The sequence below is a fragment of the Pituophis catenifer genome, unplaced genomic scaffold (assembly GCF_029215685.1).
Source record: "Pituophis catenifer annectens isolate HBS135680 unplaced genomic scaffold, rPitCat1.0.hap2 SCAF_7, whole genome shotgun sequence".
Classification (NCBI taxonomy): Eukaryota; Metazoa; Chordata; class Lepidosauria; order Squamata; family Colubridae; genus Pituophis; species Pituophis catenifer.
The window spans coordinates 59,728,715-59,742,583 of record NW_027256887.1 but is presented as its reverse complement, the minus strand read 5'-3'; the positions used below and the strand labels follow the sequence as shown (position 1 = coordinate 59,742,583).

Sequence of the window (13,869 nt, the reverse complement as noted above, 5' to 3'; positions counted from 1 at the left end):
TAATAATTCCCTGGAGCCAGCCTCGTGTAACCTCCCGGGAAGCCAGTACTAACCAGGAGGGACACGGATCCAGTAAACATGTGGCCGCACTAAGTCTCCCCAAAATCCTGTCCACGTCATCAGGGGTCACAGAGTCAAACTCTTCCCAGATAATGTTCTCAAGACTATACCTCGCCACCCTGCCCGAATCTACCCAGTCAGAGTCCAAATCCCCCCGGATCTGAGCGATTTTGTCATATAGATATTGTCCGAAATCCTCAGCCCTGCCTTCCAGGGGGTCCTCCTGTGCTCCCAGTTGAAGCAGGGAGCGGGTCACCCTGAACAGGGCGGCCGGACGATTCTCTGATGACGCAATAAGAGCGGAAAAGTAATTAAACTTTGCCGTTTTTATCGCCACTAAGTAGGTCTTAATATGCAACCTTACTAGTGTTCGGTCAGATTCAGCGAGACTGGCCCTCCAACCGCTCTCCAGGCGTCTTTTCCGGCGCTTCATCTCCCTCAGCTCCTCAGTAAACCAAGGAGCCGCGAGGGATCGGCACCGGGTCAGAGGCTGCAGAGGCACGACTCGATCCAAGGCCCCACCAGCCGCTCGATCCCAGGCAGCCACCAGGTCCTCGGCCGAATCATATGCCAGATCTTCAGGAGGTGGCCCAAGCTCCATCTGGAACTCTCAGGATCCATCAGGCACCTGGGGCGGACCCATCTTATTGGCTCCGCCTCCCTGCGGCGGGGTGTAGCGGTTCGAAGGTCCAGGCGAAGGAGCGAGTGATCTGACCATGACAAGGGTTCCATGTCTATATCCCCTATAACAAGACCACTCAACCACTGGCCAGGGACAAAAATCAAGTCCAGAGTGTGACCCGCCCTGTGGGTGGGGCCATGAACTAGCTGGGTCAGGTCCATGGCCGTCATGGAAGCCATGAACTCCCGAGCCATCTCGGACGTTTCACCAATGGACGGCAAGTTGAAATCACCCATGACCATAAGCCTGGGTGTATCAACTGCCACCATGGCTATCACGTCGAGGAGCTCGGGCAGAGCCATTGCTGCATGGTAGGGAGCCAGGTACGCAAGCAACAAGCCCATCTGAACCCCATGACCCCATCTCACAAAGAGGGATTCACATCCGGCAATCTGTGGCACAGTGGTCTCCCTTGGACCAAGACCTTCATTAATAATAACCGCCACCCCCCCCTCCCCTCCCCTGGGCCCTCGGCTGATGGAATGCTTTGAAGCCTGGTGGGCATATCTCAACCAGGGGGACCCCTCCCTCTGGGCCCAACCAGGTCTATAATAAAATGCAGCCCATTTTCTCAAATAATCCACCCAGTGTTCTACTTCAAACTGCTTTTATTAGGTTTCTCTAATCGCTATAATTGAATTAATATTTTTTGCTGCAAAAGAAATTAATAGCTTCTGTATTATGTCTACATGTAGCGTGCCTGAATGAGAAGAGTGATAGGAATTTTGTTTTCATATTGTATATAGTATTTTTTAACGCAGGGAATTATGTCAGTGCACTTCCCATAATATAGCTTGTTTATAAGATCTTAGTGAACTTTTAATAATATTGCATTGTTATTATAAACTCCAAACATTTTTAAAAATAGTTAAATATTCATATTTAATAAATGTATTTTCTAATGAACTCATGGTAATTAGTATAAAATTCTGATGTTTCCTGCAGTTGCTATTATCAAGAGATGAGATATTACAGGTGGCAAGTACACAATGCATGGCTGCTATATTGGTGCACTCTCCAGCTAAATATGCTCCTGCTTTTATCCATGCAGATATTCCAGGTAACAAGAGTAATTAGACATTCTATTGGTCTGATACTCTGGAATGCCATGGTATTTGATTTCAAAGCTATGTTTCAAAGAACTTTTGCTGAATCACTATTAATGAGTGAAATCTTAATGATAGTATAAAGGTTAATATCTAATTTCAGATACCTGAAAACTGACTATAATCCTGAGCTCATAGTGGACTGTACAGTAAAAATGTATAAGCGTATGGCAGCTCTGAAATAGGCAAATTCCATGCAATGAATCATTTAAAAAGAGATGAAATATAAAACTGACAACACTGTAATTCTATTAGAAAAATGCCGTATATGGTGTGTCAGCATTTGATATATGTACAGGTAGTCCTCAACTTACGACCTTAATTGAGCCCAAAATTTCTGTTGCTAAGTGAGACATTTGTTATGTGAGTTTTGCCCCATTTTATGACCTTTCATGCCACAGTTAAGTGAATTATTGCAATTGTTAAGTTAGTAACACAGTTGTTAAGTAAAGTTGGCTTCCTCATTGACTTTGCTTGTCAAAAGGTCACAAATGGTTGGATGTAGTCTAGCCTTGTTTTTCCTAATCCAATCTCTTAGTTTTATTGGTTGAACTGGTAATAGGTTGTTGGTCTTTTTGCTTGCAGAATTTCTATTTGAATGTCTCTTCTGCATGAGTGAAAGTCTCATCTGGTCAGTTTATTGCTGCCTGTTGCTCCTTACTGAAGAACAGCTTTTCTTTTCCAAATGCCACACTGTCTATGGTAAACCATCACTTTTCTTATAGGATAAAACTGCTGTTATGTTAGGCACTATTTACTACCTATATAAACTATCTTCACCAATCTTTTAATATCTTCTTTATCCTAGGCATCGAACCTTTTATAAAGAGTGTGAAAGAAACTTTACATCTTAATAATATAGAATTGCAAAAACAAGGACTTTTACTTTTTACTGAAATTTTGAAAAAGTAAGAGATATCAACTCTTCATCTGGCTTTAGTTTGGAAAATTTGAGCAGAGGAAACAGCTTTCACCAAAGTTATATCTGAGAGAATAAATGTTTCAGAGGAAAAATATGTATATATAAATAAGCATGATATAATATAATATAATGATGTTTTTACCAGTTATCTATGAACTTGAAATTTGAAAAACTGTTTACCCTTATTTTTTAAATCATGAAAAATAGTTTATATAAGATTTGGGAGGGATGATGGGGAATCTTGCATATTATATGAAATTCTTCTAGCTTTTTACTGGTCAGTGTATGGAATGTTTATATTTTGTAGTTACAAATTTATTTTTTCCAATGGATTTCAGTGGAGAACCTTAAAATAGGTATATTTAATATATATACATAGGTTTTATAGGTCGATTACTAATTTTTAATTTAACATAATAACTGTTTACAGTCCTTGAAGACTGAAGTGATTTATACATTTCATAAATAAACTATAAAACCTAAGTAATTATGTACAATAATGTTAGATTAGGCATTTGTATATTTCGATTTGAAATAGCTTGAGTTCAAATGGGCAGTTCTTAGGAAAGGGTTACAATCCGTACTGAAAGTGTTTTGAGTTCAGATAAATTCTGGTTCTGTTGAAGTAGACTGCCTTGAACCTGAATTTGAAAATATCATATTGTACTTTAGGAATATGTTAAGGAGTTAGCTTTTAATTTTTGTTATCCTGAAATTCAAAGTGATATATACTGTTATAATAATTCTTTTGTTGGGTAAAATTTTTGAATATTTTATTTAATTTCAGGCAACCAGAAGAAATTAAATTATTTACAAATATTGCTACATTTAAAGATGCTGTTAGTGTTCTAATGGAAGCTGTGAAATGCCCTGTTATTGAAGTAGCATCTGAAGCAGTGAAAGCTGTTACTGCAATTTTAAGGTAAATGAAAAGTGTAATTTAATTTAATTTAATTTAATTTAATAATTTAATTTAATTTAATTTAATTTAATTTAATTTAATTTAATTTAATTTAATTTAATTTAATTTAATTTAATTTAATTTAATTTAATTTAATTTAATTTAATTTAATTTAATTTAAGTACTATCTGGAAAATATAGATAATTCCTTACCTCTGCATCTTCTTTTATAACTTTCTTCCAATTTGTCCCTTATTGGTAAAATTCTTTAAGCATTAGTTTATTAGGATCTGGATATTCTATATATGTTTTTTAATAATATACTTGACCAAAGTATACCAAAATGCTCATTTGGACAAGTGTGATTTTAGTAGAAAAAAGGTAAGTGAATATCCTCCTTTTATTCATAGTTGATTTGTTCTTTTACCACGATATTTCTATTGACACTCATTTATATTATTATCTTTGCTTAACATTTTTCTGTTTTTCTCAGCACAGAAAGGATCATGTGAGCTTTCCACCTATACAATATGGGCAACTACAGAAATTGATTGAAACTATATTGATGCGATGTAATGATCTCCCACTGGCACCTTTTAGTAAGAGGGTGATGGTTAGTCCTTCAAAGCTCCTTTTTTTTGTTCTGATTTAAGACCAGCAATGTGTAATATATATAAATACAAACTTAAAAAAAAATTTAACAGAACATTTGCTGAAAGTATTCCCATCCCCATATATTGAAAGTTGAGTCCTCCTTTCTTTTAAAGACGATTCTTTGCCTCTGTTAAATGTACTTTGGACTATATTTGCACACTATTATTTTATTAAAGTAATTATTAATCTAAACATTGGGCTATAGTGGCATAAAATATTCTTACTGATTTTTCTTCTTTCAATATCACAGGATCATCAAGGGGGTAGATGTAACAATAGAGCAATTTCACAACAGGCACAGTTTTTGCAGAGTGCCTTAGAAAGCTTCAGAAATGCTTGTAGGTAAGAAAAGATGTTGCTCAATTTTACTGATGGTAGAAGTGGTAAGAAAAATCAACTAGAAACTGAGATGTTATACTAAATATACAAATATTTAATACACATTTCATTCACTCTTACATGAATTTACAGCAGAAAAGTACTGAGCTCATTTTTATATCTGAACATGACCCTCAATCAAACTTGATCTTTGATGGATATGTCCATGTAGTTTTGTTAGCAACGATACAGAAATGTTTTGCCAGTGACTTCTGGGATTTTTGTTTAATCTTCTCAGTCCTGCTTATACCTGTGATACTATCATCCAAATACTAATTTTTGAAAATTGGCTAGAGACTGTTTTGATTGAGATGAATACATTCAATAAAATCAATCAATAAAATGATTGAAATGGTTCCAGTTAGAATTCCTATTTTATGCACATATATTTAGCTGATATAATTGCAGTCTATCAAGAAGTTTTTTTAAAAAAATTAAAAACCTGATAACGTGATTTGATTTATTTATGGTATATTTAATTGTTATATAATAACAAGAAATGAAGCTTATTTTATTCAGCTGTCCTTAATCTTGCCAGATATGAATGGAGTCCTATTCATTTGTTTGGCCTGATATGCTTATATTCTGCCTTTCTTCCTGGAAGTCCAACTTAGTTTACCTAATATTATGCTGACAGCTACCTTGTAAAATAGACTGGACTAACAGTTTAAATTCTGTTCACATCTTCAAAATAGAAATAGGGTCATACCTCCTGATTTCTGTTGGAGAGAAAGTGAACAAACTATATCTGTGTACAACTCTGAGCAAAGATAGTGTTTGTATGAAAAAGTAATTTTATGTGTACCATTCTACTGATATTCCAGCTAAATCTACAGTATCTAATTAGGTCTGACATATCATACTATGCAATTAAATATTTTGAAGTGGTAAGTTGATTTATAATGACAATGCAGTTTTTCACTCAAAAAATGTGTGGGCATGTGTGTGCACGCACACACACACACAAATACAAATACCAAATCTTGTGTTCTAGCTACAACATTAGAGTCAGGTTCTTTAGGATTAAGCAGAGCTAGATTTCAGCATACTGTAAGATTAGCAAGCTATATCATAAATTCTTCATAGTCTGAAGGGGCCTTTCAAAATTTCACATTTTTTGTAATATGTTACAGTTTTGTTATAATTTTATACATGAAAGTGTTAATGACTAAGCCTCTATTACTCATATGAATTTCATTAATTGATTAAGATTTAAATTATGCTTTGTTGTTGCATGCTTTTACACCTTCTGTTCATGGAAGCTCCTTCCTCACCACATCTTATTTATTTTATTTATTTAGTTTGTCAAGCATATAGGAGAAAACAAGTATAAGTATAAACATAACATATAAACATATAAGTATAAACAGGTAAAGTATAAACACAAGAAATGAGTACAAATAAATGAGAACAGTAGGACAGGGATGGTAGGCACGCTGGTACGCTTATGCACGCCCCTTTACAGACCTCTTAGGAATGGGGTGAGGTCCACGGTAAACAGTTTAATGTTAAAGTTTTAGGGGTTTGAGAATGTAAGAACAGAGTCAGGTAATACATTCCAGGCATTGACCACTCTGTTGCTGAAGTCATATTTTCTGCAATCGAGTTTGCAGAAGCAGTTTACTTTGAGTTTGTATCTATTGTTTGCCCATGTATTATTGCGGTTGAAGTGGTTGACAGGTAGGATGTTGTAGCAGACAATTTTATGTACTAAGCTTAGGTCAGACCATAGGTGGCATAGTTCTAGGTTATCTTGTGTTCTTTAGTATTACTATTAGTATTGTATTTTAGAATGTCACCATGTCTAAATACGATACTGGGGTTAAGGGATATACAAACATGATATAGTATAGGTTGTATCTAATAGGTTTTATAACTTTTTAGCTTAGCTGTGCAGTACCAAAAAGATCCTCTGGCTCAGAAGAACACTTTTACAGCTCCAAATTCAGAGAATATTGATACATTGAAAAGATTTTCGGAATTTCTTCTATGGATATCTGATTCGCTTTGCATTCCCCTGGTCATGGTAATTATTTTTGCTATATTCTTAGCATCAAATATCAAATAAGTCATATAAATGTACAGGAAAGAAAAAGAAAAAAGAAAAAAGTTGTATCTATAGATCATATAGAAGAAATTGTGACGAAGTTTGGTTAATAGAGGCAAAACTGCAATGTCCTCTGCTTCTGATTTTTATTACATTGGTAACAAGTGATGAGCATTTACAAGTTAATTTTATTATACAGTATTTGACATCTCAAATGTTATTAAGAAAACAAGTTGTTTTAGGAAGAGTTTTCAGCTATAACAATATTATGCATCATAGGTCTATTAGGCCTGATTTGCATTTCTGATTTGCATTTCATTACTTTTTATAATAGAGAATATGTATATATTTTCTTGCAGAAATATTCTGAAAGGGCTGTCCGCCCAGGTATTATGGAAGTCTTCATCTCAGCACTTAGCATCCTGTTCAGTGTTATGCCTGACATGCATAAGAGATTAGCCATTAAGATGGGTAAGAAGAGCTAGAGCAAACTACTTTTGGAAGTATGATTAAAATATGTATTTTTATTGCTGAACTTTAATGATGCCAGAAATACAATAAAAATCCTAAATAAATATATTTCTAATCATATGATTCAGTAGGTAATCTTCCTTAAAAGATTGGTGGCTCCTAGTGCTGCCCAACTTTTTTTTTCTGCTATAATTACTGGCAGAACTGTAAGCAACTTTCTACAATTTGGAGAATATAGCATTTCCTGTTCCTGAATGTTACGTTTGTTACCTCAGTGAACCTAGAAATTATTAAGAAAGACAACACCAATACATAAGTAGGCTTTATCGATAGCTTGCAAGTTACATCAGGTGTAAACAGTTACCAACATATGCATAGCTGGCTTATTTTACTTCTTATATTCTCCCACAAGTAATACATTACTTTATAACACTTAAGTTTGAGCACATGTTCTGCTTATCTGCCATCCATTTTAAAATGTGTTGCAGAGGTTCATAGGCAAGTCATGGTAATTTACTTGGGCACACCATTTATTGAATATTTTTTATTATTTAGTAAATATTTTCCTATCATTTATTAAATAAATAATTGCATTTGCTCTAAGACACTTTTTACAGGTATATCTAAATGCACATTTTTAGAAAAATTAAAATTTCGCTTACCAAAATATTAGGAAAGTGGTGCTGAAATGATGACAAGAGCAGTACTTTATTGATATAGAAAAGATGCGCCAAGAAGTAAGCAGAATGATAAGCACAATATACTTATTTTAATTCAGACATTTTGCATGAGTAGAATTATCTTTCTCTTTAGCATCTTCTTCTTTCATCCAACTGAACCTGGAATTGAAAGCTAAATTCTGCAGTGGACAAAGGTATTAAATTTGACATTAAAATTATGTCATGCTTCATTTTATTAAAACATTATTTTTACTCAAATAGATCTATCTCCAGAAATTCCTAGGGATTTTGTTATTTTGCATCTTCATTTAGATAGCATGAAGAAATTTTTATAATTTTAAAAAGCAGCTGGTTAATTTGTTGATTTGAATGTTTTAAAGATGCCAAAACTTTATGAGTTAATAAAATCATGTATTTCAAAATGTAGCCCTTCATACCTTTATAGAATACCATACGACTAAACTTAAACGATGCTTGTCAATGGATGCACTGTCAAATTTTCATTTTCCTTGATTTCTTTTTTTTTAAAGTAATGCTGCCTTGAATCAAGCTTGTTCTAGTTTTCTTCATAGCATGTGCCTCAGTCTTCATTTGTCCTCTGAGAAAATGGTGGTTTCCTCAAAACAAAGTAAGTTTGATAAAAGAGCTGTTTGTGAAGTTTTTTTGAAGTGCAGTATACAGTTCAAATCTGAAAATAAAGCTTGTGGCAGAAATTGGAAAAATACGCCCAATTTGTAGAGATTGGTAAGAATTTGTGGGCTCTGTAAACGATACCTTTAAAATATAGATTCTTCTGTTTATGATCTGGGCCCTTCAATGTCTAAATTATTATATGAATTTGCCATGGTCATTTTAAGGGCTCATGGCACCATATGATTACCAAGCAATATTAACCTAGAAGAAAAAGGGAAAACTTCTCTTTTGTAGGGTAAAACAATAATGTGACCATTGTTACTAAAATTATATTAGGAGTAAAGGATCAGGATTCTAAGCCAGAAAATACGTTTATGTGCTGTCCAGGTTTTCCTGATATTTCTGGTTAATGTTTTTTTCTTCATAGAGCAAGAAATATCTGAACTCCTGTGGAAAACTCTGCCCCTGTTAAACTTCAGTGCACTGGAAAGTCTCAGGCTCTTATCTGAAACCCCAGATCCCTTATGTTTAAATGAAACACTTCGCAATCAACAATATAGCCTTCTGTTTCTTTTCTACCTTGCTTTTAGTCATGAAGACAGGTAGGTGATATAGCATGAATAGGAAAAGCAGTCAATAAGCAAGATGAATCAACTTAAGCATTTTTTAATCTTTTTTTTCCAGAATTGTTCCAGAAGCAGATCTGTTCTCAGCTATATCAAGTTTTCTTCTATCTGTTGAGGACCAGGGAGATTGTCCACCTCCATATATTGTTAAAGCTATTTTGTATCTTCTGGCAATTTGTCAGCACAAAAGTAAAGTTTTAGACTTGGTAAACACCGGCTTAATCATTATATACTGGCTTAATCGTTATATACAGAAACAGCTTTTAAAATTTACTACATCACATTGAAGGTCTTTTTTTATTAAAGGAATATCCAGGAATTAAGAACCAGTATTTTGTTGTTGCAAGCAGCAACTTGGTATCCCATTCTTGTCTGAAAAAGCTTTTGAGAGTATAAAGGCGTTCTTTGAACTGGCTTAACATCTGGGAACTTTATGGAAGTGTCTAAGAAGTTTTTATGGAAATTGTATGAAACAGGTGTTATTGTCTTCTGTGACACTTTTTCAACTTTCCAGCCTAGTCTATAAGTGCTTTGGCCTTCCACCAAAGCACTTATTAGGTACCATCATGCTTAGTTTTTTGAGATCAACCATAGTCATCTAGTTAATCTTGCAATCATTACATTTGGTTTATTTAACTGGGGTTTGGTGAATAAATGTTTTATATTTTGCAAAGTAATTCAATGATTATGTAACAAAGATCAAACTCCCAAGAAAAGAATTTGAATAGTGAGGTAGTGCAGGACAGCATAATTAGATGTTGTGTTCAAATAGCATTTATGGCAAAATGTCCAGGCATGCTAAAAATACCCAAATATCTTCACCTTCTCCCCCACAAAGAATGACAATAACCCTTTGCAAAAGAATATTGGCATGAGAAAGAAAAATAATTATTTCTACATCGACTACTTTTAAATTATTCAAAAATATTTGTCCTTCTATTTTCCCCTCTAGTTTTTCCCCTCATTGTAAGAAAATAATTATAGGAATGATAGAAGAACATGGTGGAACTATGGAAGTTGGTATTACCTGTACCTTTCTTTCATGAAGAGTTTCTTGAATGAGGCAGAACAGTTCCACAATAAAATACTTGTTGGAAAAATCTAGAATTTATTACCACTTGTGATAATCTTGCAAATACCATCTAAAATACCCAAGTGTAGATATATATGTGTACAATATCAAACCACTTTCAGAATTAAAATGGTAGAACGTTATTTCATGTTATTGAAGCTATTGATGATATCATATTACCGTATTTATTTTTGATATCTAAAAAAAGCCATGAGAAGCTTACTATTACAGTGAAAATGATCTGAATCTATTATGTTACTATTTTTTAATTCAAAAAGAAATTATAAATATGATTGTCCGAAGACATGATATTGATTTTATATTGATTTTTTAAAATTCTCCTCTCCCTCCATTTCCTCTATCCAGGCATGCCTTTCTGCTATAAGGAAAATCCTGGATGTTATATCTGATCTCAGTTTAGTATATGTTCATCATCCTCTGCTGCTTAAGTTCTTTTTACAATATCCTGATCTTATGGGAAGATTTGGTCACAGCATCCTTCAACTCTGGTTTTCCTATGAAGATTTCTCCCAAAATGAATATGAAGATGCTGCCACAAGAGGCTCTGTTGACTTTTCTGACTCTTCAATCAACTTTAATAGTTTGATTTGCTTGCTAAAAGCCAATCCCAGTGCTATACTTGTATTACTGGTATGTGATTTTACAAAAATGAACCAAATTATAATCTAAAATTATTTAGACTGTTTCCAGGATATAAAATGAAGTATAGTTTATACTATACATAAATTCTCTATTCTCTGTTAACCATTTTCTGTAGAATTTGAAAAACAGAATAAGAAAGACTTTAAAGTGAGGAAAATGTTTTCAGTATTTCTTATTTTATTACATTTAGCGATAGTATTTTCCATTCCCCCCCCTGCCCAGCATTTTGGTTTTGGTTTCTCATTAAATGTTCATATTAATGTCTGTAGCATAAATGTAAATAATGTTATCCACATTATTGAAGACTGAGTTGTTTTCCCACTCAGGATCTAGTCTGCTTTGGCACCAATGAAGTAGCTCAAAAAGTCTTAATTTCACTGAAAAATTTCTTAAGAATAGCTGAGGATATCCATGTCTGTGACCTTCTTCGAAGCCAGTTTCTACAGATTTTGCAACAGCTTTTAGTAGAAAATAATTCCAGTATTTCACAAGGTGAATAAACATAAATAAGTACCAACTATTCCAGGGAAATATAATTGTGAAATGCTATTGGATGTATTGATTTATTGAATTCTCTATAGGTATGTTTTTGAGCAAGATAATATTTTTAGTCTGCAGCTGACTTCTATAGTTAGCAATGCCCTTCTATTCATGAGTTCCGTATTCAGCACACATAGAAGAAACACTGGTAATTCTTCCTTTCTGCTTTGGAGAGGAATGGTCTGGCACAGCTTGATTATCACTGAGACACTTTTCATAACTCTGATATAATGTTAATATTTTTCTCTGTTTTCAGGACATACAAATAGATCATTTTTATATTAAATCTTATTAATTAATTGTACACCCTTGAGATTTAGTGTAGTATGGTACTTGAGCAGGGGTGGGACTGAAAAATTTAACAACCAATCTGCTGCACGGTTGCTGGGTGGGCATGGGCATGGGGGCGTGGCCTACTCGGCCTCCTGCACCACGGCGGGGAGGGCGTTTTTGCCCTCCAGAGGCTTTCCTGAAGCTTCCAGGGGGGCGAAAACGGCCTCCCCGGGCACCGGAGGCCCTCTGGAAGCCGGAAACAGGCCTGTTTCTGGACTTCCGGTACTTCCAGTAGGCCCGTTTTTCGCCCTCCAGAGGCTTTTCTGGAGCCTCCAGGAGGGCGAAAACAGCCTCCCCTGGGCACCGGAGACCAGAAACAGGCCCGTTTCCCGACTTCCGGTAGGCCTGTTTTTCACCCTCCCAGAATGTCTGCGCACTCCCTGCGCTTACCTCGCATCTAAAATGGGCCACGTGGAGACTCTTGGGAGGGAGCGGGTGGGCAGGGTCAGACAGTCCTTGTAATTACTAGTTCGGCGAACCAGATTAAAATTAACATCCGGTTTGCCCGAACTGGTCCGAACCGGCTGAATCCCACCCCTGTGCTTGAGGTACTGGACAAGCAGTATGGAGTCCACCTTTAGCTCTGGAAGCTCACTGGATATTTTGAGGGCAGTCTCTTTCTGTCAGTCTAACCTACCTCATTTGGTTGTTGTGGGGGATGATGACGATGACAAAATGCTATATATATTGCTTTGAGCTTCTGAATGAAAAGATGAGACATAAATCTAATAAATCTGGGTTCCTATAATAAAAATTATATAGTAAACTACATAGGCTGCCATTTCAGATATAAAATGAGACAATACTTTGCATTAATGCAACGGAGATTTGACTGTTTTTGAGTAGCAAACTGAAATATGTAAAATTTAGGGAAACCTACAAATCTACAACACTGCTGCTTTTTTGTGTCAAATGATTACAAACCTAAACTGAAATGAAAAGGTAGATATATGCCCATTTATAAAAGCAATGCTTAATTCAACTGACACCATATTGTAGCTTTTATTTGGCTTTCTGGGTCAATACTTTGTAACAAAGGGATTTAGTGGAGATAATCTAGTTACATTCTGACCTCAAATGGCTATACACTTATACTAAATTAACTTGAGTGAAAAAAAGCCCACCACTATGTATGAGAGTTTGGTTCAAATATGTCATTAAAATACAGGTGGTACTCAACATACAACAGTTTAGTGACTGTTTGACATTACAAGGGCACTGAAAAAAGTAACATGATCATTTTTCACACGACTGTTGCAGTATCTCCATGGTCACATGATCAAAATTCAGACACTTGGCAACTGATTCATATTTATAATAGTTGCAGTGTCTCAAGGTCATGTGATTATCTTTTGCAACTTTTTGACAAGCAAAGTCAATGGGGAAGCCAGTTTTACTTAACAACCATGTTATTGAATAACTGCAGTGGTTCACTTAACAACTGTAGCAAGAAAGATTGTAAAATGGGGCAAAATTCACTTAAAAATGTATCGCTTATAACAGAAATTTTAGATTCAATTGTGGTTGAGAACCACAATTGAACTTGCATGTTTTCCTGCGTTTTCCAATTATTGCTTCATGGGGCTTTTTTTTGTTTTGTTTTAGTAAGCCAGAATGTGCCACTTTTGTTAAATCTCCTTTTCCTGGTTCAGCTGAGATATGCAACAGAACAAGAGTTGGATAATACAGGTTTCAGACTGCTTCGCTTAGGTGAGTGTCTAAATTTGTTTTGGATATTTGAAGTAGGGATAACAAGAATGTAGAATTTGCAAGCCAAAATAGATAGATCCTTCCTTCCTTCCTTCCTTCCTTCCTTCCTTCCTTCCTTCCTTCCTTCCTTCCTTCCTTCCTTCCTTCTTTCCTCCCTCCCTCCCTCCCTTCCTCCCTCCCTCTCTAGTGAATTTAATGACATTTGCAATTACATTTTAAAAGAAATTAAATACATATTACAGTGGGCTTCTTCAGGTGCACAATGCCTATAGAAATTACATTTCTTTCTTCTGTAATAGTGTAACCAACTCTATTCCTCCTCCCAACTTTTTCTAAATGTTATAATCATATCAGCTTTTCATCAGCATTGCAGTTTGAGAATGATTGGTTT

General features: G+C 35.1%; 1 protein-coding gene across 1 annotated transcript in view; it reads left to right on the top strand.

Moving 5' to 3' along the window:
* The window catches only part of LOC139319634 (coiled-coil domain-containing protein 134-like), a 67,392-nt gene that overhangs the window by 19,194 nt on the left and 34,329 nt on the right, over nucleotides 1-13,869 (top strand). The window contains exons 8-22 of the mRNA XM_070947561.1: nucleotides 1,688-1,802; nucleotides 2,434-2,550; nucleotides 2,657-2,756; nucleotides 3,558-3,692; nucleotides 4,170-4,284; nucleotides 4,576-4,667; nucleotides 6,588-6,729; nucleotides 7,110-7,221; nucleotides 8,035-8,095; nucleotides 8,432-8,529; nucleotides 8,962-9,136; nucleotides 9,219-9,366; nucleotides 10,599-10,883; nucleotides 11,222-11,387; nucleotides 13,374-13,478. Of these exons, the coding sequence (XP_070803662.1) occupies nucleotides 1,688-1,802; nucleotides 2,434-2,550; nucleotides 2,657-2,756; nucleotides 3,558-3,692; nucleotides 4,170-4,284; nucleotides 4,576-4,667; nucleotides 6,588-6,729; nucleotides 7,110-7,221; nucleotides 8,035-8,095; nucleotides 8,432-8,529; nucleotides 8,962-9,136; nucleotides 9,219-9,366; nucleotides 10,599-10,883; nucleotides 11,222-11,387; nucleotides 13,374-13,478 (1,966 nt within the window). The remainder of the gene's footprint in view (nucleotides 1-1,687; nucleotides 1,803-2,433; nucleotides 2,551-2,656; nucleotides 2,757-3,557; nucleotides 3,693-4,169; nucleotides 4,285-4,575; nucleotides 4,668-6,587; nucleotides 6,730-7,109; nucleotides 7,222-8,034; nucleotides 8,096-8,431; nucleotides 8,530-8,961; nucleotides 9,137-9,218; nucleotides 9,367-10,598; nucleotides 10,884-11,221; nucleotides 11,388-13,373; nucleotides 13,479-13,869) is intronic.